Raw genomic sequence first — 27310 nt, 5'->3', positions numbered from 1 at the left:
AGCCCAGAGCTGCTCTGCCTTCCTGTTTCAAAATCAAATACAGATTGTCTAGAAGAATGGCCCGATAGCCAGTGGCAGTAAGATGGTAAAATGAATCATGGAACCACATAATAAGCAAAAAACAGATGCACCATAAAGACCTGTAGAATGCCTCATCCTCAGATGTCCCAGCGTGGAAGAAAAAATCCGTTTTAATTAATTGTCTACAATTCATACTTTTATCCATTATGATTGAACTGGGGTGTGCTAGAGTGGGGTCAAACTGGCTGCTGTAATTTCATAGAAGGAAAAAGCAAACTCACTAGGAGCCACAAGCTTCAGTTCTCGAGTAACGGCACCAAGGTCATTCCTTGCTACACATCGCACAGCCAGGGTTTCTTCTACCTTCTGGAAGGTCACCTGGCTTTCCACCACATTTTTCTCATCCAGGTGGGCTTCCATGTGTATATCAGAGATATTGTTAGTCAAAAGGGTCCATGAGGTGTCATTGCTGCACCTGCAGAGAAGAATAATGGGGGAAATGAGTATTGGCTGTAGGTACAGATAAATAAGAGTGAACAGAACAAGAATTACCTTTCCCTGCAAATTTCTGCTAACAGTAATCCTTTTAAAAGACAGAAATTGTTAAGACTGCCTCTATGGAAAGCCTGCACCTTTGTTCCCTCATAATAATTATCCTTCTGATTCTCATTACTGCTGCTGACTGGAGGGCCCAACAATGCAGCCCAGCGGGTTTGACAGAGATAGACAGTGTCACTGTGTATCCCATGGAGTTATGGTACTGGATGGATCCCTATTTTTCCCAGAATCCTTAGTGCTGTACAAGGCTCCTGGGGACAGGGCTAGGAAGACAATCATCCCATCAGGTACTAAGAGGTTTTAGTAAAATGAGAGCTGAACACAGCTTGGAAGTGCCAAGGCCTCCTAGCCTTCTTCCATGCATGGTCTCCCCCTCCCTGTTGGATAATACCACCGGGAGAAAGCAGCTTTGCAGTAGACACAGAAAGAGTCAACCTGGAACTGGCAAAAATGGAAGTAATTACTCCATGTTTTTAAAATACTTCGACGATGAAAATTATAACTAGGGGGGAATAATCACAAGTGAAAACTTGGGAGCACACAACAGTGTTAATGAGGCAGACTGAACTATCTGGGAAACTAAAAAAGCTCCCTGGGTGGAGGGACAGCTACTTCTCAAGGTCCTTACTCAAACCAGGACTGTGAAATCCACAAACTTGGCTTATTGAACATAAAGTTTTTGTGAGAGAAACCTGTTGAATTGATGTATTGTTTCTTCTCCTATAAGATGTAATAGGAAGGACACTGGCAACCTCTCTTGGAATATAAGCAACATGCCTCTAAAAAGAAATAAAAATTATCAAAAACTTACTGGCTCTTGATAAGGAAAACATGGTACTGTAACTAATTACATTAAGCTAATTGAGGATACATGTAATATTTTAGGTAAGACAGCGCCCACTCCTCTTACTTTTTAATGTCCTTGCAAACCAGCCATTCCACATCAGGAAGTGGGGTCCCCTCTGCCAAGCATCTCACTGTCTGCCCACCTGTAGTGCCATGGTGATCATCCACAAGGGCTGAGATCAGAGCTGGAACTGCAAAGGAGCCAGGAGTTTGTTAAAATATTTGTCAGTGTTTACAAAAAAAATAACTTGAAATTCAAAGCAGGACAGGTATTGTTTGGCCAACAGCTTAGCAATAGCTAGAGACCCAGACTCATCCAGGAAGTGCTTATCTCCCATAGGACAGCTTGGATCTTAGGCTAGAGCCATGAAAAAGAAGTGCTGCGGTTTTGCCACGTCCTCAAGTCATACTGAATGAGCTATCGCCCTGCTGTCAGCTGGAATAACTTAGCTGAGAGAATAAAGTTTCTTTTTGGCTCAAGGCCAGTGCAGAAGTGAAAGCCAGGATCAGGGTAAAAGAGCTCTAGGGGACCCAGCGCACACACACTCCTCCGCAGACCCTGGTTCATGCCTTTTTTATATCTATACTCCAGGCAATCCAGTGTGTAAGTGCATCAAGTCTTTGCTGTGTGGCATCAGTTATGGTGGGAAAGGCTGTGGGAATCCTTACCTTGTATTAGCAAGGAGAAGGTGTATCTTTTAATCTCATCTTCATTTTCAGCAACCAAAGTATAGTATCCACTGTCTTCTTCCTTGGCCCTTATCAATTTTAATACACTCTGAAACCTGCAGAAATGCAAGTTTTGTTTGTACTTTTAAAGCAGGCATAAAAAAATCTCTTTGGTGAAACATATAATCTGGGTATGTTGAGATTATAACATAGTGGCATTTAGCATTTCTAGCATGCCTTTACATGAAGTCATTACTAAAGTGGTAAATAACTACCAACATAAAACTGAGAAAGAAGTGGGATTAGTTATTTTCTGCAGGGACCTGACAAAGCCCTGATTTTACTGGAAGCAGCTAGAGATTATTGGTATGCAGACATGTTGAAGGGAATGAATAGGTTTAGTGCTCAGAGACCTTGAAGGGGTTCGTATTATGAAGAGAATAAGAAGAGGCAGATTACACATTGCCCTTTAGAGTAGAAAGAAAATAAATTATTTTTAAATGCCACTAAAGAAGAAGCAACTAACTGAGGTGGAAAGAGAGCAGGAGCAGTACCAGGTTTTTAGGGAGGAACTCAAGTGTCAGAAGGTTTTTACCTTGTTTCCTGGACTCTGTTAGAACTAGTAACAATCTCAGTAAGATTTTCAATCAGAGTCACATTATCCTTCAACCAGTACATTTTTGGTGCTGGGTAAGCCTGCACATCAACAACAAAGTTTTTGACTTCATGCAGGTTGACAGCTTCCAGAGGGCTAAACTGAGGCTCCAGGTGAACAAAACCTTTGTCTGTAAAGGAAAAAGCCTTGCGTAAACAACACCGTGCGACATTTTTCAAGAATGGTGTTTTCCAATGCGTTAGTAATTTGGGACACTAAAATCAAACTATACCATGAACTGTAATGACTACTTTCTTATTTTCCTTAACCTCCTTGGTTGCATGCCGAGCAGTACATTCATAATCCCCTGTGTCTTTCACTGATGCTTCAGGAATGGTCAGGGTGTAAACCAGCTTCTGCGATGGGACTTTGATATCATCAAGTTTTATCAGACCTTTTTCTTTCTGTGGTTTGGAGAAAGAAAAAAAAACCTTGCTTAAGTAATTGAGCTAAAAACACATCATAATCTAACCAGATGTTACATTCTGCCTCCTCTCAAAACAAGAATAATTTATTGAAAAGGAGAAGACTCCTGTGAGTAAAAGGATGGTGAGAATGGCAGACCACGTTATCACGAGAGGCTGGAACAAAAAATATTCCTGGGCTAGTTTTGAAAGGTGGCATATACCAGGGACTATGACGTGTAAGATGGAAAACGGAACAAAACTTTCTCAAATAATTTTTCCTCTTGGACTCATAACTTACTTAAAGAAAACATGGGATTTGTGTTCACAACCAGGTACACTTCAATTACTCCGTTTCTTCAGTGACCAGACTTTTTACATGGGATACTCTGAAATTGCCTGGGACGGGCTCTAACCAAGTTTCACTGAATAAAATTTTTCACTGCAAAAATATGTCACACCAGCTTGAAAATTTTCAAGGTTCTCCAAAAGTTTTAAGATTTTCTTACTAGATGTTTCTCATTAGTGAATAATTACAGTGACTCTAAGAGTCGTTTCAGTTTATACCTGCATAATGAAGAACACTTAAGAATATATGATTCTTCATTGTCCTTTATTATGCCTGAGAACCAGAGTTTAAGAGAACCATTTTAGAGGTTCAGACCTTCAGCAGCAGAGCTCTACTGAGATGTCCAACACACCTAGATCTTTCCATTTTCACATTTCTTTTTTTGAAGCAGCACAAGACCTGAAAGACAGATCCTCAGAGGACGGACTGCTAGCCATACCTCACTTTCCTCTCATGCTTTGCATACTTACTAACAGCAAACTCTAACTTTTGGGATTGACTTTCCTTTATGATAACTTAAAATTCAAATAACTTACTTTGTTTTCCCTCCTCAGCTGTCCTCATTCAGATAAGAGAAGAATATATTACAACTCCACCCTCTTCCCCATTAAGTAACTAGAAATACTGAGGGGAAAAAAAAAAAAAAGAAAAAGAGATTTACCACTTTCCCGGGATAATTCCACTGTAAATTAACCACCTCATTGTCAAAGACCACACAAGTTACTACGATGGTCTCGCCTGTTTTGTAGACAGTTTTAAGAGCTTCAATTTCAACTGGAAGCTGTGAAGTAGCTAAGAGAAGAGAGAGAGAAACCTCATTTAGCTTTAAAAAGAATGCTCTTTTCACATGGTACAATTTCAGAGGGAGATTCCATTTCACTTCTTCTACTGAGGAATTATCTGAAAAATTCAGTAAAATTACTGTTGATCTATACTGATATAAACAATACATATTTAAAGGATGAAGTGTACAGGCATTAAGTTCAATCCCACAAAGAAATGATCCACTCATAAAGTTTCAATTAGAAGTTCCTATCTCAAATGCCCCTGTGAAAAGTCATTCAGTGTAAAAGAAATCTCCCATTTTGCTGATCAGTGGCTGTCTTTAAGAGTCCCTTGCTGGCCAGGAGAAAAGTTTTCAAAGTAATTGAATCATGATGTTTTTCAGGCCACACAAGGTTCTACAATTCAAAGCCACCAAGAAATGCCAGCCTTTTAAGTTATGTTTCAGCAAATAAGATGAAAATACATAGACTACAGAAGTCTTTTCTTGCAACCATTTGGGAGAGAGAGAGGAGATGGGAGAGGAGATAAAGTCAGGGACACTTTATTCTTATCAAAATTAAAATGAATTGTAGGTAAACTCACAACTAAGCAGCTGGCAATACTGACAGAGGAGCAAGGAGCTCATTATTGGGGAAACGTGATATAACCGTGTGTTGCTGGTGCTAATATGGCTCTTACAGTGCGAAGAAAGAACACAACTACTTTTTTTATTTTAAATGAACAGAAATAGATACCTCTTATAATATAGACGAGAAACTCATCAGACTTGAACTCCACGCCTTTAGCCACTGTTTTGCATGTGTATGAGCCCGCAGGAAAATTCCCTATGAAGCCTTGTTTGGTGTCATATAAAGCATTCACAGCCTTGTCTAAGCTGTCAGTTAAAGTCACTTGAGCACCTGGGTCACTTGTCCGACAGGGGATAACTGTGGGATCACCTTCTTCTACTAGGATGAATTGGTCTTCTGGTATAGAAGGAACAAAAGGGATGTCTGGGTCTGTAAAAAACGAGATGTAGTATTACACTGTCTTGTTTGTAGCAAGCCCACATACAAGAATTGGACGTCAGTGGCCACTTATAGGTCATAACTGAAATTTGTAAAGTTCATTATCCCAGTTTTTCAGAGATTGCAGGTAAGGCTTGCTAACTGAATGCAGTATCTCGTTTTAGCTATTTGATGTGACATGTAGTGAGACATTTCTTCTAAGCACAAAACAAGAAAGGACTTGGGCTCCTTTGTGACAATTCAGGGTGCAGGATGAAAAAGACAAAAGATCCTCCCCCCAAAATGCTAAGTGTTATTAATCACAACTCACTCATTTTAAGTTAATTTTTTTTTCCTATGGTACTGGTAGCTGTCTCCTAACCAATATATAAGCAGTGAAAAAAAAAAAATAAAAGTAAAATAAAAATCCAACCACTTTCCAAGTCAAATAAAGTAGAAGTCAGTTTCATGTTGTTTATGTTGAACGCCACTAAAGCCACATTTCATCAAAAATAGTTCGAGGTACTTATCTTCATGTATTTCTAACATGTCCAACATTACAGTTATGAGACATAGTTAATTATGGTCACAGTATGTGGTTTTCAAAATATGGTATTCAACTAGGAAAAAAGCAAACAAACACCTGGTAGTTTTATTTCTTTCAAAGTCAATAAAAAGCATGCCAACTTTCCTACCCAGCCAATCCAAAGTCTGAGTTTAAAACATAATTGCATAACATTATGCATAAAAAGCATAGCCCTCCATTTGGCCATTCAGAATAAACAAATAATCCCTGCTAGCCTGAAGCTTCTGTGCAAAGCTTTATAATAAAATTTAATAAATAGCAATCCAAATCCCTCCAACAATAGACTTTCTGCTGCACTGGCAGGCTCTTTGTAGCAATATTCCAAACACAGCGCTCCATTCCAAAGACACTGCCAACTCCATGTATTCATTTTCTCACTGTAATTTAAAACAGAAACAGGATTCACCTAGTTTGGTTCTCTGTGTGCTGTTAGTGAAAATAGGATATTGTGTGAAGTCTTAACGTAATCCTCCCTGGCTAAAGTGGGTTGCTACCACCCATTGCCCTCCTAATTCATTGCAGAAAAAACAATTGTAAAGACAAAGTTTAGAGTGGAAACAGAGACATCCTCTATAATTTGGAGAAAAGGATATGTTTTTGCATTTACGACATCTTGATGGTTAGAGAGTGGAAAAAATTACAGGGTGTCTCTGCCTGGCAATTCTGGTAGGCTGATGTCTAGAGGCTTTTGAAAACCAAACTAAAAAGCCCTCCTGAAGAAATCTTCAATCTCTTGCCTTTATATTCCTTCACTGTGTGAGTTACAAGACTACTTAACATAAAAAAACTTCTTCTGGTGATTTGGTTAGAGGTGTTTGGAAATCAAGATACACATGCTAAAGCCGGCTGCCTTTGCTGAAACATCTTGCTTCAAGAACAAATGCAAACATTTTACATTTGTTGTAAGAAATGGAGAAAAAGTCTTGGAAGAATCACTGTCCTTGAATCACACAACTTAATGCCACTGCAAAACAGCCTTTAAAACAGGTCCTGTTACTGCTTCCACACTTTTTTCCCTTCCAGAGTCTCCTTTGCCATTATAGACATCATCTTCTTCAGAAAAAACTGCAGTTTTGCAGGATGATTTGCAATCTCTTCTTCTCTCTTTTGTTTCCTATTATGAATATTTGCTGCAAATCAAGTGGCTTGATCTTTTCTGGCCCTACAGTATTGCCCCTCTCCCCCTGAACCCCAGCCAATGCCGAGGAAACATCCAGAAAGGCCATCAGTCATGGCTCAGCCTCTGGTGCCTATCTCAGCTATGACAATAACAATTTTCATTGAGTGGAGAGTGTGAAAAACATTTAAGCAGATTTCCAGTCTGAACAAGGGGGTGGAAGAGCAGTGCTGGGAGTAGGCACTCCCAAAAAGAGGGGATGCCGTTTCTTCCGAATGCAACAGGTTTTCCATCACTAAAGAGAAATGTAGCACAGGGCCTGGGAAGGCTGTGTTTGCTTTGAAAATTACAGGGCACTGCGTGGTAGCACCATGCTTTTAATCTTGCATCAGACCGGCCAGCAAGCACACTTCTTTCCCACCCTTCTGACAGTCACCCCCGAGACATCTCTGTTGCTTTACTCTTCCCAGGCCCTGTGGACACCTCAGCTTTTTCTAGATCTCAGTTCAAGCCTAATTCAGGTTAAGAACAAGATATGGCCTTCCTCATCTGGCAACTGCTTTAGAATCATACATGGCACTGATTCAGTCACTACACATCCCAAAATACCCACCCAAGTCCTCCCTGAAAGGACTGGCATTTATGTTAATCCCCACCTGGGAGCCAGACAAACCTGAAGGCTGGACATACATGTACAGCTGGGCTGACCCGGTCACCAAGGTCTACTATCCAGCCCCTGGTGGTCAGAAGACCTCAGGTCTGAACTTGTGAGTTCATCATTCTTCTTGAGAACTAAAACTCTCACCAAAAAAGTGAAAACCCATAAAAACACAGAGGAACATATCCATAGATTCACAGGGGCTGGTCTTGATTTGTATGTTAGGCAGCGGCCTTGGGGTCAATTTCTCTTCCTCTGAGATGAAAATTGCCACCAGCAATACACCTCTTCTGAACATCCACAGCTCACCTCTCCCATCCAAACCTCCAAGTACAGCCCTGGCATCCTGGACTTACCAGGTACATAGATGTAGATGTCCTTCCCATCCACTTCCCCATCCTCCACTTGTGTGTGGTTATAATAGCAAACATACAAGCCTGTATGAGCAGCTGAGGCATTTACTACTTCAAGCACTGTCACGAAGAAGCCACTGTTGTTTTCTTCATGTCTGATGTCTATCCTGTGACTTCCCTCAGTCACTGGGTACTGCCAGCTCACTTCACTGTCTCCAGAGCATTTGAGTGTGAAATTGGAATTCAGCTGTACCACCATTTCATTCCTATTGGGAACAATAGTCGGCAGAGGAAGCTGGCAAAATGTTAAGAATGGTCCTGCAAAAAGACACAAATAAATATCATATGAACACACAGAACAGCCTCACCATGGGGACGTGAAAGGAAGCAGACAGGATCCAGAGCAGCTATTTTTCTGACTATTTCAGATCTGCTGATGTCCCAGGAAATTTGCCCTTGTCAAAAGGCAGAGCTTTGCCCAAGGGATGGCAAATGGCTTTCCTTTGAAATGTTAAGTGTTTGCTTGCTGACTTCTGTTTGTCAAATCAAGAGGTGAAAGACAGAGGCTAAGTTAGAGATAGCTCCCAATTCACACATTAGCTTTCCAGCCCCAAAGGTGGGCAGGCTTTGTTGCAGACCAGTGAATCCCACACCCTGGCTGCTGGGTTACAGGTATCTCACAGCTTCTTACAGACGTGATCAGGAAGGCAGCAGTCCTGTTAGCCTTCGAGTAAGCTCACAGCTGAAAGTTAAACACCACTTCCCAAGACTAACACCTGCACTTTACATCTGATTTCTATTTGTGCAGAGGGCCAGAGCAGGGGCTTAGAATGAAAAATTGTGCATCAGGTCTACCTCTAGCCAAAATGTACAGTTTTACAGCCAGATAAAACTGCAATCCACTGAACTAGATGTTGTAGATGGCACTGGTTTTCAGATGCAATCTCCAATTACAGGCTCAGGTTTGCAAGTCTAGGTGATTTGTAGGTGGGCTCATAACAGATCCAAATCCAAAAAGAAAATTACAGGATCTACATCCTAAAAGAATGGGGAATTCACCAAGCAAATACATTTGGTGTTTCAGTCTACCAAATGATCTGCACAAAACAGATAGGGTAGTCCATGATAAGCAAGCACCTAGGCTCACAGTGTGAAATTGTCACTCAGCAATAAATCAGCATCAGGACTCCAGACTGTCTTTGAAACCATTTTCCACTCCTGCACAAAGTTACCTCAGTCTACAGACCCTTTCTATATTTGGCACCCTGTGGCAAAGCCTGCCCTCCCCTTCTATCACCATTCACTCGGCAGATGTTGGGAGCTGGGCAGGCGAGTGCGGTTCAGTGGTGCAGAGTGGGAGGATGCGGGGAGCCCACACAGGCAGCCCCACCTGCACCGTGCTGCTGCAGAAACCCCAGCAGGGCACTTGGGACAGCTGGAGGTAGGCAGGCTCACTTTCCCTGCGCAGTCAGAAGAATTGGGTGGGAGGAGGTTATAGCAGCATAGGAGTGCCGAAGTGGCCAACGTGGGCCAGCAAAAGTACTGCCTTCTTAGTAGGTCTTGTCTTAGCTTACCCAAGGAAAAGGAAAAAAACCCATATCTGTAGCCAGCTGGCAACCATTTGGTATTTGTTATTATGGGCAGAATAAAAGCAAGTTTAAATATAAATTTATTAAGAATTAGGGGTGGAGAGGCTTAGAGGACTGAGAAACATTACCTGTAAGAAAACATCCCAGGATCAGGAACATCCGTGGGGAAGTACCCATAGCTACCAACAACTGAAACAGAAAGGAGAAGGAAAGAGAGCCAGTTAATGGACTGATAACTGCATAAGACTTAGCAGGACCCCTCTTCTGCAATGCCCAAGTAAAGCTTCCCACCACTCCTCATGGTGCCACAAAGAGAAACGACCCAGGGACCCCAGCTCACAGCCACAGCCCATTGAGACTCACACCACTGCCCATGAGATACATGTGGCCACAGACAGACTACAGGCAGCTAAGGCACCATAACCCCTTCTTTCAACTGGCAGTGTAAGGAGACAAGTTCCAGTGTAAGGAACCAGGTCCCAATATATCCCCTTTCAAATGACCTGCAAGCAGCTCTGCTGCCCGCTACAGCCTCCAAGACAGCCTACAGAAACACCCCTGCATAGAGGTAGCTCTCTTGCAGGCATCAATGAGGATGCAACAGCTTCAGGCAGCAAGTTCTGACCTTTCAGTTGCAAGTGTTTTTTATGGGAGAAAAAGTACATTTGAAAGCTACTCTTATTACAAATAGTACAATCCCGAGTGATATTTCTGTTTTGCCATTGTACATATGTATATATTTAGCTTACAGAATACAATGGTGCTTATTGCCTATTTAGCAGGAATTCCCTTGATCAAGCAACAAGCTATTTAAAACATACGCTGAAATTTTCTAATGAAATAAATCCACAACACACTGTAGGCCAGCACTGCTACTCATATAGAATCTCTTCTCCCCGACAGTGTGGAGAGTCATAGATCATATGCAATTATTTCAGCTTTCAAACACATAATCCTTAGGCATCTGTCTTGTAGAAGAAACAACAGCAGTAAGCATTTATGTAATTTTTGTGCCATCTAACGACATTTGTACATAAAACCCTCAAGCATCCTGCTAGGTAATTTCTAAAGGAGAAGTTCCTACAATCCCTACTCCCATTGAAATCAACAGATGTTCTGTTGGTAACTTTAGTAGCAACTGGATTTGGCCAAAAGACAATATAAATTAAAAAACACTGCATGGAAGAGCCCCTAACCTGAAACACAGACCAAGGAATTAAATAAAGGATGATGTACCGAGACAGAGGCTGCTTTTCAAAGGTTCTGGAGAGTTTCTATTCATCCTCTAGTATTCAGTTCCTGATGCTGAGACAGGAAAACATATAGGTGCAACTAGTTGATACAACTCTTGTTGTATCAACAAGTTGCCGTGTGGGAGTTAAATGCTTACAACATGCCGAGGAGGAGTGTTTCTGAATTAGTCCTGCTTTCCTCCGTCAATGTGTGGAGCAGACAGCACTCATTGCAAAGAAAAAGTATTTGATACTCAAATCAAACATAAAGGTCTCAGAAGCAGGATTACAAGACTTACAAACTACAAGCCTCAAAAACATGTACAAACAATTTCTGAAATTCAGCTAAAAATATTTCAGCAGAGACAAGGCCTTTTGCCTGATTCTTCAATTGACAATAATTGCCATGTGTTTATGTATCTGTGTCTCATTGATAACAGACTCTTGGATATCAAAGAATTCCCTCAGTTTCAGCTTCCTTACTCATTTTTATCACATTCATATCTTGTAATTTTTTCTGATAAAGTAACTCACTGTAACTCTTTAAAGACTTACCATGGTCTGCTTAATTGATCTAACTCCTAGCCTTCCAAGACCCATAAGATGATGTTACCTCACTGTCTGCCAAGTTCCCTCCCTTTTCTCTCTGAAAACACAGCATTCTCCCCCTTTTGTGTTGTTTTACCAGACTGTTCAGTGCAAGTGATGCAGCACAGGAGGAGAAAAAACAAAGCTAGCTTATCTTTTGCATACCAGAAGCTCTGCTGAAGTGGACTAGCATTGTTGCAGAGCTGTGTGTGTAAGCGAGGACTGAAGCCCCATGACTTACTGGTGTAAGTAAGTACCCGTGATGGCATTTCCAAAGTGCTGTTTTGAACTTGCTGTCTTGGTTAGGCTGTTGCTGAAATCAAGGAGTGTCTCAACCTAGTTTAAAAACACAGTGACTTAACTAAATTTGCTTTCTCCATCTGGCTATTCTTTCAAACCCAGAGCTTTGATCTTTTCTCATGACCCGTTAATGTCATCAACACCAGAGCAACGCTTCCTCACTGTGAAAGACAGAATAATGTACTGAGGATTCACCATCATCTGTATTCAAAATCTGTTTTAACTGAATTTAGTTACATCATGAATCTGACTTAAGCATGATGAAGTCCCATCACCAGCATATCCTCACACATTATTGTCAGACTCAAGGTTTAACATAGGTGCAATTTCACACTTTAGGGAGTGAGAGAGTTTGCTCATGCCCACAACACCAAGCAGGATCAGTTATCCTGGTTTTGTTTATTTACAATTGCATACATTTTTGTGTGCACTTATTTAGTTTTTTACCTTCCTTATGGCAGACCAACTATCTTTGTCTTCAGCTATCCAAATCTCAGCCCTGGATAAGCACATCAGGTTCAGTTCCTAACACTGGTCCATCAATCCATAACTTGGTGTAGCCTCACTGAAGCCAGTAGCTTTATGCAAGCTGAAATCCAGCATTAACAGAACATATACAATGTAAGTTTGAGCCAGCCTTAACTCCCTGCATATCTTGGACTTTGCTAGCTAATACATAAACATGGACACGTAGAGTAAAAGCTAAGTGATGCCATGAAAGCTTTGCCAAATTCTTTGCAGGGGATTGCCCGGGGTAAAACAGTCATTGGATTTGTATAAGTTTTCAAAGGATCTGACTGAAATCCTGGTATATTTGTTGTGCTCTTTAGTGATAAAAAAAACCCCAAAAACCAACCAGCAACCAACCAACCAAACACAAACCAAAAAAACCCCCAGAAAAATAACATCTGAAGAACTTATCAGCGAGGAGTCAGTTTTCCAAACACTAACTGTCAAGTGCTGGTTTACTACCAAGTAAGGTTTCCTTGACTGTACCACAGAAGAAAAGGTAAAATCAATGTCCAGAAAGCCAATGGAAATATGTGTTTAAAAAATTATTATATTCCTATGTGATTGCTCTACATGACCTAAAGAGAAAGAGAGGAAGAGGAACCAGAAGAGCCAGTGGTATACATTTTTTTCGTACTGCTGTAAATTAACGGAAGACCTCTTTCAAGAGAGAAAACTAGTCCATCTTCCAGAACACTGCAAACTACTGGGCTGATTTCCTGCCAGCTACCCAGTCACTACAGTTCATCCTCTTGGCCACATGATGGCAATGTTGATCCACAATAACGAGACAAATTTCTTGTCCAATAGAATGCAACGCTAGTCTCCAACGTAGTAGATAGAATCTAAAAATCTAGGTCTCCTAGATCAACTTAAAATTCAAAATTCTTGCATTTTAATTTCATGTGATTTAAAAGAAATAAAATAAAAGCAAACTGGTCCCATTTGCTCTATATTTACATAAGGGATAGAACAGTTGGGTTGCAGATCTTGGCATGTAATGATATGATTACCCTTGCTATGAGAGGGCTGGGTAATTTCAGTGGTGATTTTGTCAGAGTGGCAGTCTGTCCTTCTGGGAAAAATGATCTTTTCCAGGAAGAGTTAAGGGAAGCCCAAGAAAAGAAATATTTCCATCTTGCGGTATTTGTCAGCATCTGAATGTAAATATTCAGGGAGGACCTCCTGAAACGTTTCTTGGTTCTCAATTCCCAGATTGCAAACTCAATTGTCTGCAAGAGCAATGCTGCCCTGCAGCAGTAACATGGGGCTCTGAAGGTTTCACTGGCAAAAGGTTTAAACAACGAAAGAAAAAGCCTTCAGTGAAAAAGACTGGTATAAACATTCTCCAAAAATGAGGTTTGTTCCTCATCCCTTTACAAGTATTTGAATCCAGTATAGCCTGTACACAGGAAAAACTATGCATCAAGAAATGCCTAAGAAATAACTATGCATCGAGAATTGTCCAGTGCTGGGCTCCTACATATGGCGATGGTTGCCTTCTAGTCAGCCCCAATTCTTCAGCCTAACCCTCAAGAAAAGAGTCCCTCAGTCTAGAAGCTAAAAGTGGGAGGGGAAATTGCAAAGTCTAAATTTTCCCACTTGATCTAAAGAGGATTTTCCAGACTGTCTCAGCAAACAGAAAAGAAAACAAACAAACTAATAAACAAACCAGAACAAAACAAACAAACAAACCCACCAACACCAAAACTGTCACTTCCAAGGAGTACACCTCACTTGTGTTCTCAGAATCAAAGAACATGTCAGATCCCAACTCATGTTAAGAAGCATTGTGTGGAAAAAACTATCCATATCTGTTGACCACAGGAGCTAGGAAGCCTAGCTGTTGCAAACTATTCCCTTGGGTGCCCATGTAAAGCTTTATTAGCTTGAAAGAAATGAGTCAAGCAGGAGAGCAAGGCAAGAGGGAGAGAAAGGACAGCTTGCATTTTGTGGCTAAGGGAGTTTTTTTAAATTATCAGCAATTCTTGCCTACCACCAAGAAAAATCACCTCTCAGAAGTCATTCTTGTGTCTTTAGGTCTTTAAAAGAAGCAAAGAAAACATCTTCTATTAAAAATATTAGTGTTCACGTGAGAAAGTGCCACTTTGGTCATGATGAACTAAGAACGCAAGCAAGGCAAGGATTATATCAAGTTATACATTTGAGCCTCATTCTTTAGACCAACTGGTATAGCTGGTAATAACCAGCAAGGTCTGGGCTATGCAAGACTTCTTCTGTCTATATTCATTGTGCTTGAATCCTAGCTCGATGCTGCAGTACAGAAGAGAGGTATTTTATTAAAATATTTATTACTTCCTGCTTTCTTGAAACCTAATACTTATATATTACCCTCAGAGCCACATGAAGATTTCCCATACATTAACAATCTAGCAACAGTAAAGATAGCCCCAATGCCCAATGGCAACTGGACTGGCACACCTCCTGCTCTTCAGTGCCTGGAGAAGAGTACCAGAACAAGGGATCTCTTTTAGAAGCAGCAAGAGAGTGCCTGCAGACTGACAGAGTTGGTTTACTTGTGGACTCCTAAATCCCAGTGTTTTGTGAGGTCTCATTTTTCTTCAAACTTTTTTTTCCAAGCTTTGAGGTTGGCTGAACCGCTGTTTAGCTGAGGCCATTCTAAAATGCTTATTGTTAACTAGAAGCTAAACCCAAAGTCCCTTGCTGGGAGATCTTTCTAGATCATTTCTAGACCCAGAGTTAAAAGTCGGATCTCCACAGTTCAGATTTTGATCAGCCGATGACAGAGGAATCTTTGATGCCTATCTCCTTGTTTTGATCCTGTCTCTTGCCCCATCCAAGGACACAGAGTTTAGTCAGCTGAGCTGGGAACCCAGCTGGGCTCTGCATCGGCCCTGGGAGATGCCAAGAACATAACAAGCCACTCCGCTTCCCCGTGCGTCCCGTCGGGGAGACAGCGGCCTTCTACAGCCAGTCAGGACTGGGGTGTGGATGGTGGGGGGGGGCTTACGCACACACTCAAGCCTCCATCAGGCTGCAGGCGCTTGACAGACTCTGTCTGTCCGCGGGGAACCCAGGCAGCAGCCCCCAGGGAGCGGGGAAACAGCGCTGCCGCAACTCCTGTTCGGTTCGCCGCCCCTCGGCGGGCCCGACGGCTGGAGCCGCTGCAGATCAAAGGCTGCCCAAGACACCGAGCAAACCTAGCAGAGATGGAAGCTCCCAGCCACTTCGCTGTTTGTCTGGGAAACAATAGGAAAGTCTTTGCCAAGTTGGAGAGACTTCTTTTTTTTTTTTTTCTAATGCGAGGTAGCCAGGAAAAGAAAAGTAGGGGAGACGGAGAGGAGCAGAGCAAAGACGTGTCTCCCTACGGAGCTACGACCCGTCGCTTCTTCTCCAGCCCTCTCCCTCAGGTGAAGCACGAACCCCGAGGGTGCGGGGTCTGGAGAGGGTGAGGAGTGGGACAGACGTGGTGCCACACCTGGGAGCTGTGGGACCAAGAGAGAGCGATGTGTCTGCAGCCCCGGGAACGGGTCCGTCGGTCCCCGTAAGGGCCGAGGCGATGCCCAGCCCTCCCCGGGTATGCAGCCTTGGGCCCCGGAGGAGCGCTAGGAAACCGGAGGTTTGCAAGAGATGCGCCGAAAATGCCGTCGATGGGGCGCTGGAAACATGCTCCCGGCGCGGGTGGGGGCCAGGGCATCGCCCCCGCCTCTGCATCGCAGCCTCCTCTCCGACGGGGTGCGGGCGAGCCCCGGGGGCTGGCGGCTGCGCCCTGGGACTGCTGTTGCCTCCCTAGATCTGTCGCTGCTGGCTCCAGAAAAAGCTGTCCAAATCCTGTTGCCTGGAACGGCTCCTGAGCTGCGGGATCCGCGTCCAAAAATGTTGAGCAATACCGCGGACAGCCAAAAAGCCATTTCCTACTTGCTCCTAGGACTTTTCCAGGGGACTCCAGCCTGGCAGAGGCTGGCAAGTTCGCAACTCCGCGCTTAACAGAATCCAAAAGTTGGCCGCGAAGACTTTGCCCTCCCCCGGGGTAGGAGGCAGTGCGGTCCAGCAATCCGGTGGGACATGAGGCAGGGCTGGCGCTCCCGTTGCGAGAGGGACTGTAAGCTGGAAAATCTCCAGGTACCAGCCCTGCCTAAATTCAGCATCTTCCCTGCCGCTGAGACATATGAAAAAAAGACGGGGCTCGCAGGGATGGAGGTCGGGTCGCCTTGGGGGTGTTGTGTACGTGCTCGAGATCTCGGGGAATTTTAGGCTACTGGGTCAGGGGGAATGAGGTGAGAAAGGGGATCTGAAGAGGGGAAGGTAGTGAAAAACAAAGGGTGGGGGAAGGGACGGGTGAGCAGCGGGGTGAAGGAAGCGAGGGATGCGAGAAGAGAGGGAGCCGCTTACTTTGTCGGTGCGCTTTCCCACTTTCCCCCCCACGAGGCGAACACCGCCGCTGCCCACGGAGCCCCGGCAGGTCGCTCCCACCCCCGCGGCAGGAATGCGGCGCGGTGGCCCCCGCCGTCCCAATGTGTTTGTCATTAGCGCTGCCCGCGCTCCTCGCCGCCGCACCCCGACGGCCGGCGCAGCGCCGGCTCCCCGCTCCCCTCCGTGGGGCCACCAGCGCCCGCCGACTGCGCCCTGCGGGAAGAAGCCCCACGCCTATCTCAGAGCATCGAGGGGGAAAAAAAAGGAAAAAAAAAAAAAAGGAAAAAAAAGAAAAAGAAAAAAAAGATACCCCCCTGACAAATAAATAAAGAAAAAATAACAAGATAAATCAGGAAAAAAACGTGAGAGTAAAGGTGTAAAAAAGAAAAAGGTGGAGAAACTGCCCCTCACCTCTTACCTTCTCCTTTACAATCCGCAGCCCCAATCCTGCAGATTGTAAAACATCCAAAATATGTCCACGTCTTTTGTGACTTTCCCCGCTCAGCCGCGCTCTTTCCCTCCCGCTTGCCCTCCCTCCCGATCTGACTGTAATGGTCTCACAAACCGCGTTCCGTAATTGATTCAATGTTATAGTCCATCCTTCCAAAACTAATCATTTGCTTTAAGTAAATAGCTGTCAGGAAATGAAGCCCCCCTCAGGCCCCTTCAGAATAAGAGCTGTCCTGGCTCGCCCGGCGCCCCCAGCCCCGCGGCCGGAGGCGGGCGCGCCGGCGGGAGGCTCTTACGCAGGCAGGGGGGCCAGTCTCTGCCTCCAGATTTCACCAGGCTCGCAGGGGAGGGGGAGGTTAGCCATATGGCAGGGGCGAGGGGGAGGAAAGGGGGAAGCGGGGAGTTTTTGCGCTGCAGGGGGAGAAAATAAAAAAAAAAAAAAAAAAAGAACCAACCCAAAAAACTTTTATGAAAACTCAGAGAGCTCCCAGTTTCATGAATGAGCCTCAGACCCGCCAGGACGGTGGGTCTGATGCCGTGCTCGATGTCCACGGTCACAGTGCGAGTTTATGGACGGGGAGTTTGATCTGGAAACGAATTCGCGGCTTCCTCCTGTCCTTTGTACACCGCTGAGCTCGGGTTTGGGCTAGAGAGATGGATGGACGGCCGTGAGCCAGCCAGGAGCAGGAAGCACTGAGAGAGAGGGGGAGAGACGAATTACTAACATTTATGAATGAAAGACACAACGAAAGGTAACCTTCAGCAGGAGCCAGCCCCCCCAAACCCCGCAGCTCCGACGGGACCGAGAACGCTCTTCTCTTCGTCTCTGCCTTCGCTTTTCCCAGCGCAAACAGACCCTAGTAATAACCAAATCAGGGGCACGGCAAGGGCCAGAGGTGCCGGCGGAGGCGCGGGCAGCGCACGTCCGAGCCCGTCCTGTTTGAACACGCTCCAGACGGAGCTTTGATCCCCGCCGGGGAATCAGCGCTGGGTATCTCTGCTTTGTTGGCCGTCGCTATCTGCTGGTGATAAGGGGTGGCCGAGGGAGCTGTCGGGGAGCTGCCCTTGCCGCCCTCCTGCTGTAGGCTCCGTGCGGAGCGAGGCGAGCGCGGCCGGCGAGACGAGGCGATGCGGCGGCCGCGGGAAAGGGGGCAGTGCAGCCCCAGGAACGGAGCGGAGCGGGTCCCTGCGCGCCGCCTGCCTCCTGGGGAGGGTACCGGCCCCAGATCTGCGCCCCGGGGCTTCTCCTGCTTCCTCCCTTCCCCAGTCTGGCATCACCACCACCCGCATCTCTTTTTCCCTTTTAATATTAAACAAAAGAAAAGTTTGTTCTCAAAGTCAAGAGCCAGGATCCAGTGTTTTTTCTCTTTACTAAGTGAAGCAGAATTAAGCCTCTGAAGCGAAGATGCCCCGGAGGGAACGGGTACAGAAACGAGAACCGACTCCCATGGAACCGCGCTCAGGCTGGGGTACCCCTGGCTGGGCTCGCAGGGTCCCCAGTGGCGCTACCGGCCCTTTGCACGCCCTCCACTAGTGCATCCACGGCTCGGGTGAGTGCACAACCCCGCTATTGCTTCCACATGTTCCTCCAGGAAATCATCGGAGTCAGAACTGTGAGCAGCCCCTGGTCGGAATGCTAACAGGATACCGTAATGCTTGTGAATAAACAACAGGCTCCCAGTGAGTCAAAAGTATGGAAAAAAAAAATCCCTCCAAAACCAAAACAAAATAAACCAAAATCCAAAACTAAACAACCAAAAAACAACACGGGGGGGAAAAACTCACACTGCACCCTGGAACTCTGCATCTGGGAGGGCGAGCGGACCTAGTAGCCTGAACCCCTTAATTTGTACAGGGAAATGTTCTATCATGACTTGGATCAGAGCTGTGAGGTCTCGCAAATATAAGCCCCGCGAAGATGAGCGTCAACTGTCTGTGCGCCCCGAGGCGATCTTGCAGGATTCGGTCCTTGATGTATCGGCGTGAGCGTGTCTGGTTTAACGTGCGGGGCAGAGGTGGTGATTCCTGGCGAAGTATCATCAGGATGGGATGTAATGCGAGAGTTACTCTTGCGAAAAGAAAGGAGCAAAATGAAAGGGAAGGAGGCGCCTTCTGGTTGCAATTACCTGGTTCATTTGAATAATGCCTTTGTCATGATCATTATCGAGAGGTCGTTAACGGCTTCCACGTGGGATCTCACAAGACCCAACGAAAAATAAAAATTGCAAACTGAGGGACTGGCAAAGCTGCCTGCCAGGCCAGGCTGACGCTGCAGGCGGGGGCCCGACGGCTTTGCGGGGACAGGGACGACGATGTCCCGTCTCCCAGATCCCCTTCTGGGGAGCGGTGATACTTTTCCCTTCCCTACGCTAAGAGCCCGGCTGCGCCGTCCCCAAGCCCACCGCCCCGAGAAGGACTGAGCCCGAGGGAGGTGGGCTCTGCCGATTCTCGTCGTTGGGCCGATCCCCCTCCTCAGTATCGGTGGTGTCCATGGATTGGTTCCGCGCAGAGGAGGTGGTAGTTAAAATAAACCCTCCGGGACGTCTGCTGAGCTCTGCCCCCCGCCCTGTGTGGTGCAGGGGGGTCCCGTCCAGAGAGGCGCGGGGGACGTGGGGTTAGCGAGAGGACAAGCTGGGGGTGGGGGAACTTTTTACCATTGCGGCCCTCTCTCCTCTCCCCTCTCCTCCTGCCCTCCCCTTTCCTGAAGGGCTGGAGCATAAAGTATCCCGCTAACCTATGTTTATGTGGCAACAGATGGAAGCTGCACACGTCTTTAACAAAACTGCGGTGCCCGAGCTAGAGCCGCTCTCGCCTGTTTATGCTCCCAGCCTACCCCCTGGCCTGGATGGATGGGTGTATGTCCCGCTCCCGGGCCCGCGGCGCCGGCAGAAGCCGGGCATCGGGGGCACTGACGGGGCGGGTTGTTGCAGGGCGGCTCACTCGGCTCTCGGAGGCTTCCAGAAGGGCTGGTAACTTTCGAGCCGCGGTGCTCAGCATTCTCCCCCCTGGGGAAATCCCAATTTGTTGCAAGTAATAAACTCTTTCCTGCGGCTCTCTCCCAAGGGTGAACCATGAAGCGGTTGGCTGGCTGAGCCTATTGGACAATGCAATGGGTGGCTCATGTGGGGTCCGAGCGGCCACCGGCGGGATGGTGCAGGCGAGAGGGCCCCGCGGGAAGGCCCGCCGTGGGGCCGCAGCCTTTTGACTGGATGGGAAAACATGTCTGGGTTTGATTATCGTTACCCACGTTCAGCGACGCACGGAACAGGAGTCACCCTTTTTACCTTTCAGAGCAGCTGGTGAAGAGCTGGTGAAGAGCAGCTACAGCGTGGAGCAGAGAGCCCTCAAACCCCTGAGACAGAGAGAAAACAGAGCGACCTATCATAGCTTGTCGCTATAAATCTGTGCTCACATCTGTCGCAGGGGCAGGCGAACTCAGCGGCGAGGGCTTCCTGAAGGAGACGGGGACCTAGTCAGGCGACCGCCAAGGCCCCGAGCCCCTCCGAGAGATGTGCTCTGCTGGCGGGAGGGCCCTGTGTACATTTGCAGTCCTACCAGGTTTTTGTTTCTTTTCGTATTTCCACAAATACGGATTCCCTCATTTTGTTTGTTCAACAGAATCTGGCTCTGAATAGCGGGGGTCCCGTGTCACCGGGAAGACAGGGAGCCAGACAAAAGAAATAACTTTGCCCAGCCTGCCCTCTCTAGCCTTTATTTTTATTCCCCACATGGTTGGTTATGGCAGTTCCCCGTGCCCGTCGTTTTCCCACTGAGGCCGCTGCTGCAACAACGTCGAGCTGTTTTCCTCTTATTGTTGCATTTGGCTCTTGACGTTAAAAGATGCCAGAACAGCCGTGGAAGCCTTATTCTTTGAAAAGCAGGCTTTGTTTTTCCTTTTGCTCCCGCCCTGACTTTTTTTCACTGCGGCAGAATAGATAGCCCGCTTTGGTCCAGAAGCAGCCTGAACCAAGTTTAGGGGTGAGGTAAAGCAAGGCGTTACCCCTCTTAGCCTTTCGCCGGCGCCTGGTTCCACGCTCCTCTCCACTCCGGTCCCCCAACCAACCCCCAGGTGGGGAGCCCCAAGCGCCGGCGCTGCTCCGACGGGCGGGAAGGCAGAGCCGAGGCAGAGTCGAGGCTGCGGGCGCCTGCGGGGTGCGTTCGCAGCCGGTCGAAGGGGTCGGTGCCACCGCCCGCGACACTAGAGGGCACCGGAGCCCGCGGGAGCAGCCAGCCCAGCCGGGCCTGGCAGGGGCACTGCACCCCGCCGGCCGCTGTTGCCTCTGCGGTTCATTGAGCGATCGACCGGCTTTGGAGAGAACGTTGAAGGGAGGCCGTTCTGTCACTCCCGGCAGTCCAAGGGCTCCAGCCCTGTAGGTCCAGCCCCGCAGGTCCAGCCCGGCCCCGAACCGGGCTCAGCAGCTGGGAGTATGTGGCATGTTGTAAGCAAAGCAGAGAGATAACTTCCTCCCGTGACACAAATGAAAGATTTTCTCTCTGAAATCAAAGCATCTCTTCTGCTGATGTCAGCCCAGGTTTCACTTCGGTTCATAACTCCCGAGACCATTATCTCTGCCTTTGTTCTTTCTAGCTGTCGCAATTAATGTATTACAGCAGTACAAAACCACAGTCAGACAAGGCTGCTTTCGTTCTGCAACTGTTTACTATTAGTACCAGCTTTGCCCCCTTGGGCTACTGTGCTTGGGAACCCAGCCCTGAGCTCTGCATGTTGGAACTGGCTGGTGTGGAGGCCTCCCCGGGCGTCGTGGTCATGGTCATCCTTGACACGGTGGGCATGGGCCAACTCTGTGTCGATATCAGTCCCCTGGGCTGACCACTCCGCCACGTTCCCCTCACGTGCACAGAAGAAACAAAATAGGGTGAGCATTACCAAGTGCCAAACTCAGGAGAGACACAACACGTCTGTTTACTGACCACCCTGAATTGCTCATGCTCCGAACATGGGATATAATTTTTCTGTTTCATGCCACAGTAGGTTTTCTTCTGATGCTTAGTGATTAACACATGCCTTTGGCATGACTTGCTGTAGAATATCTGGAGCTATGGCCAAGGTTTCTAAATTGTAATTTTCAGTCTGTATCCTATCTAATTCTGCAGAGAGCATCTTCTGCCTCAGTTACATGATTGTTTGCCTGTCTGTTGCTGACAATCCTGGAGAGTACTCAGTTATATACACTCCTCTTGAGCAAGGTGGTTGCAGAGAGAGAAATGACAAAGTGAGATGAGAGGAAAATGCAGCTATAGGTCCCTGTAGCCACGGATGTAAAGCTACAGTTCAGACTTAGCTTAGTCATGTAAGCTCTAATGTGGCTTGAGAACAGGGGATGTACAGCAGCATGTAGTTACATTTTGGTTCTTAGATTGCTTGCTCTTCTAGTCAGATATTCTGTTTTTTAATTTGAACTACCTTTTGAGAAAGAGACTAGTGTGGAAGCTGGGACAGATTCTGCTTTGTGTAAAGCTGGTGTAAATCTAACTTCAAGGGAAATATTCCAGATTGAATCTGGTATAATTAAGACTATAATTTGGCTCTGGAAGACTTTTCTTTGGCACTAAAGTTAGAGAAGTACTGAGAAGAAAAATAATTAAAACCAGGACTTTGTGCTCTTTCAAATAACATATGCTATAGGCTCTTAGAGTGCATTTGTTCTCCATGACAGCAGTATTTTAAAACTTTCACTTTGGTTCCACTAACCAAGTTAACCCTTGACAACCAACTATGTTTAAAATACGTTATGTACAGAAACCTATAATTTTGCAGGACATTGTTCAAATAACAAACAAACTCCATTAAAATGATATGATTACTGCTGTGGCAGTAGCAAGCTTCCACTTGCTGGTGAAGTCATGAATTTCCCTGTCCTAGCCACAACATTGGCATTGAAATCAATCTGAGTTTATACCTTATTTGTCAACATGTTTTTTTACATGGTGCAAATCTTGTTATCTGACTGCTAAACTCAACAGACTGAGGAGTAATTGTCAAACGGTTGTTGCTTTTTTATCCCTGGGAAGTAAACTGAAAGGAGTTCCTAAAGGAACACTGAAAAACTGTACATTACTACACGTTTTTCTATAAGACAACAAGATGTCATCTAACAGTTTCTGTGTCCAATATCACTTTATTTGTTAGGCCCATGCCCCTAACAGAAAATATTTCACCATAATTTGATTGCAATTGGTGAGAAGATGCTGGCCAATTCTTGCCAGGTCTGGCTTTTATCCCCAGTGAAATCACAAGGACATCTGTCATTCTCTTGAGTGGTCCCAGATTTTCACCATGGGTTAATCAGATCTTTCTTTAGGGTATGTAGAAAAAGGAGGGGGGAAGGGGAAAGAATCATTTATCTTTGATTCTTTGTGATATATGAAGAATATCGATTTAGAAAACATGTTTTGCTGTTTTTAAATGGGGTTGGCATGTGAAAGGAGTCAAATCTTGTTTGTTATTTCAAAATACAGGAATAACAAGCCTTGTCAGCCTTCTTTTTTGGTAGAGGATCCTTGCTGAATCAGTGAAAAAAGACATCAAAGATGACTCTTTCACAGAGCAATCTTTTAATCTCTTTATTGCGTAGGTTTGTAGAATTAGGGAGCAGTCAGACACACATCATACCCAAAGTCCTGCTGCAATGAGATTATCCACCATCCTTCCTCACCCTGCATGGGTGCCTCAGAGGAAAGCAGGTAGTAAATGTGGGAGGAGAGCCCAGACTGCGTCTCGCATCTCTGAAAGAACCTGTGCTACAAGAGCCAGGTTGGGGATGATTCTGATTTTACACATTTTAGTGTTTTTTTCAAAGAAAGAGAATTGTGGAGTAATCCTTCACCTTCCTGGTCCCTATTTCTATCCATGTTTTGCTTCCTTTGTCCCACATTAACAGGCTGAATGCTGAAGGAATAGCAGTAAGTGTGCAAAAAAATTGCCCAATTCAGAACAATGCTTTTTTTTTTGATCAGTCAAGGACACCACAAAGAAAGAATAAGAACAGCTCACTTCATTCCTATTTTTTATTTTATAGTCAAAGGGAATAGAAGTGTGCTCTCCTTATTCTCAAGAAAGTACAGAATTTCCTTTCCATCTCTCTTTGTGATGGAAGAAAACATTTGTAAAGCCAAAGTAAATCCAAATAAATTCTTGCAATTCCTTGCAAACTTACATTTTTCTATTTTTAGTTATTTTTATCCCAATGTGCTTTATACTACTATAAGAAGAAGGTATTATTGAAATCTATGCCTCTATGAAACTTTGTTGGGAATTTATTGCTAAGCAAGCTGCAAGAAGAGTCTCTGATGGTCTGAATCAATTTATGAAGGCTGCTCCAATTATCCTTTTCCAAAACATTGTAGGATTTAGTCAACTTGACAAGATGAAGGCCTTGAGGAAATGCTTTACTCCAGAAACATCAGCAGCTGAAGAGCTGGGGGCAGATCAAAACAGTGCTCAGAAGTAAAACTGTAGCCTCTGCTGCTAACAGGGATGTTGGAGGCACACAGCTCTGCTTAGGGGAGGTTAAAATATATAGGTAGTTAGACAGTTCAAGTGGACAGAAGCCGTTGCAAATATCTGAGGAACCTAGTGCTTTTTTTTCTTGCTGGGAGACAAATGGTCCCGTAGCCCACTTAGCACCTGCCAGTGCCTCTCTACTGCCCTTTGCCCTGTAGAGCTGCTTGTTCTGACAGCTTCTGAAGCTCTCTGGGCTTCAAATTCCTTCTCCGTATGTTGGCCTTTTTCATTGCTGCCTATCCCAATATTGGTTTAGGAAAGAAGGAGAGTTAAAAATAGCAGGCTTCAGTACTGTCCACAGACCTTCTGCCTAGCTTTGCTTTAGGCCTGTGAATCACAAATATTGGTTTAAACCATCATTAGCATCTGAATGAAGATAAAGGGGACAAGAGGAGCTAGGATGGGCTGTCACCTTGTGTAAATATCGCTTCTCAATTACATTGAAGAGTAGGAGAGAAGCAGATCACAGTGGAGGATGTTTGCATCCCATTTCAGCAGTGGGGATTATTTGGAATTAAGGGTGTAACAAATTGACTCTCAAAAAACCATGTTGGATCTCTCAAAGAGTCCATTGGAGCCTGAGTGAAACCTGCTGTCATTCTTGGGTAGCTTTATTTCCTTCTTTCTCCTTGCTGCCATCATTGCCTCTAAACTGCTCTGCCTCCTGAAACCCATGAGAAGCCAGGGTGAAGTCCCAGGTCACAGGGGTATGCAGTGTGAAGAGGGATGTGTGCGACGGGGGAGTAGGCAGTCTTACTGCAGTGGGTTGCACGGTTTTATGAAGGTCAATAAACCTCGGCTCCATCAGACCACCAGAGAGAGTGGCTTTCCCAGCTGGAATCATTCAAACATGTGGCCCTGCACTAAAAAACACCCCAGCTCCAGTCTCCAGGAATGCATTTCTGCCATGGTTAGTAAAAGTGTCCCAGAATATCTCAGAGTCACAGTGTTATACAAGAAGAGAGCCAGACTCTGAGAGAGACACATTCAAATTGGGATTAAAACCAACTGCTGGCTTCCCACCCAGAAGCAAAAATAAAACAAGCGTTGGCTGTAAACACAGGCACCACAGGCTCCCCCCACCCAGCTCCACAGCTCTGCCAGCTCTGCAACTCCTACAGCATCTACAGAAGCCACAACAGAGAGGAGACACCACAAAACTAAAAAACAGAGTAGTCTGCGGTGAGGTGTCTTTCAGGGAGAAAATCTTTCAGATCTCTACAGAGGTTAAAATGTGCCAGGAGCAGCAGATTTGAACCTGTTTGGGTCAAAAAATTATTCTGAGAGCAGGTGGTGAATCCAAAATACCTCAGCACTGTGGCTTTCTTTAGTAAGAAGTCAGTGCTGAAAAATATGATGCCATATTTTTGAATGTACATTGGTATGGCAATGCAATGACTAACCCATGTGGACTAGTGTCTCTACCATTTGCTGGAGAGACCCAAGCATCAGTCCCACCACACAATGAGCCTGCAGAGGAAGCCAGAGGGACAGGAGAGTAACATGCTGGATGACAGGCTTTCTATTGGGAAAGATCTGGACACAGTCTGTGGGCTACTGAGTCCAGGAATTATGCTGAGACCTGGAAGCAGAACAGGACCACAGTGTAAGAAATGCTACATGCAGAGGGTACAGGCAGAGTAAGTCCTAGTCTTTAAAGTGGTGATGACAGGTGTCCAGGCATATTGAAATGCATTGATGCCAGCCTTTAAATCCTCCATTCAGATAGGAAGTGTTTTTGCTGATGATTAGTGCCAACACGGTGATTAGGACCACATGAGTTTATCTGGGGCTAGAAAAACCTAGGGTAGACAGGACGGCTAAGCCTGTGGAGAAAGCATAGGCACAGGCTTGTGTCCTCTTGCTGGGATTTAAATTAATTATTCACTTAGCATTCACTGAAGCAGCTATACGGTTACAAAGGTGAAAGTTTAGATTGCTTATCATTTCTGTTCATATTAGCTTGGAAAACTTTAGGTCCACATGTACCAACACATGTAACTCTCCCTTTGGAGTTACAGTCTAGAAGACTGGGTTTGACCAAGTAAATTAAATGGATCAGCTTGCATTTAGCACTAGTTTTACAGGTCACTTCATAGTTACAGCAACTTCACCAGTGTGAATCAGGGATAACTGTTGAAATCCATGAAGTTACAGTGAGAGAAGTTACAGTGAGCAATGTTACAGTGATCATTCATGATGTTTTTCGCTTTTGGAAAACCAAAACGGTGAATCAGAAAATCTGTAAGGACAACACTATATGTAACAAGCTGTACCTACAGGGTACAGGTCTGTTAGATGTATCTCAGAAAAATCAGTATCCTAAAGGTGGGGTTCTAAGAAAAGTTTCTAGTGTTTTTGTTAAGAATATCACCAAAAGGATTTTGTTTTGGAAACATATGAAAACCAGAGCCAGCTTTCCACTTCCAGCATCTCCCATTCAGAAGGAATGTGCAGAAGACCTTGATATGATATGAATTAAAAGGATTCTGCCTCTGCCAGCCCTAAATTCCAGGAAGTGAGACGCAGCATCCTCATCTGCTCTTACAGGCAACATTTGTTTTTACTCTAGCCTAAATACCACACTGTTTCCTAAATCTCAAGAAGCTGACCGTTCGCTTAGATTCCTCAACCTCTCACAGCAGAGCAGCAAGCTCTACATAGGCATTTCAAGTGCTCTTGCATGAGTCAGTCCAAAACTGACTCCTGCCCCTAGAGATTTAGAGGCACCTC

The 27310-nt window shown here is 45.4% G+C and overlaps 1 protein-coding gene across 6 annotated transcripts in view; it reads right to left on the bottom strand.

Annotated features, from left to right (window-relative positions):
• Positions 1-19722, bottom strand: part of PDGFRA (platelet derived growth factor receptor alpha) — a 37008-nt gene extending 17286 nt beyond the window's left edge. The window contains exons 1-12 of one of the 6 annotated variants that reach the window (XM_032686000.1): positions 18878-19722; positions 17508-17745; positions 17021-17049; positions 9706-9766; positions 7992-8306; positions 5023-5286; positions 4164-4294; positions 2982-3153; positions 2690-2879; positions 2095-2210; positions 1490-1616; positions 303-496 (exon numbers count right to left, since the gene is read on the bottom strand). In XM_032686000.1, the coding sequence (XP_032541891.1) occupies positions 303-496; positions 1490-1616; positions 2095-2210; positions 2690-2879; positions 2982-3153; positions 4164-4294; positions 5023-5286; positions 7992-8306; positions 9706-9754 (1558 nt within the window). In that variant the 5' untranslated portion in view covers positions 9755-9766; positions 17021-17049; positions 17508-17745; positions 18878-19722. Of the gene's footprint in view, positions 1-302; positions 497-1489; positions 1617-2094; positions 2211-2689; positions 2880-2981; positions 3154-4163; positions 4295-5022; positions 5287-7991; positions 8307-9705; positions 9767-13220; positions 13325-17013; positions 17265-17507; positions 17746-17908; positions 17988-18877 lie in introns of those variants that run through there. The other 5 variants (XM_032685999.1, XM_032686002.1, XM_032686001.1 and 2 more) reach the window with 5 other exon arrangements.
• Positions 19723-27310: the final 7588 nt, after the last annotated feature.

The sequence above is a fragment of the Chiroxiphia lanceolata genome, chromosome 4 (assembly GCF_009829145.1).
Source record: "Chiroxiphia lanceolata isolate bChiLan1 chromosome 4, bChiLan1.pri, whole genome shotgun sequence".
Lineage (NCBI taxonomy): Eukaryota > Metazoa > Chordata > Aves > Passeriformes > Pipridae > Chiroxiphia > Chiroxiphia lanceolata.
Note: the sequence above shows the minus strand (reverse complement) of the source record. Positions and strands in the feature narration are given on the sequence as shown.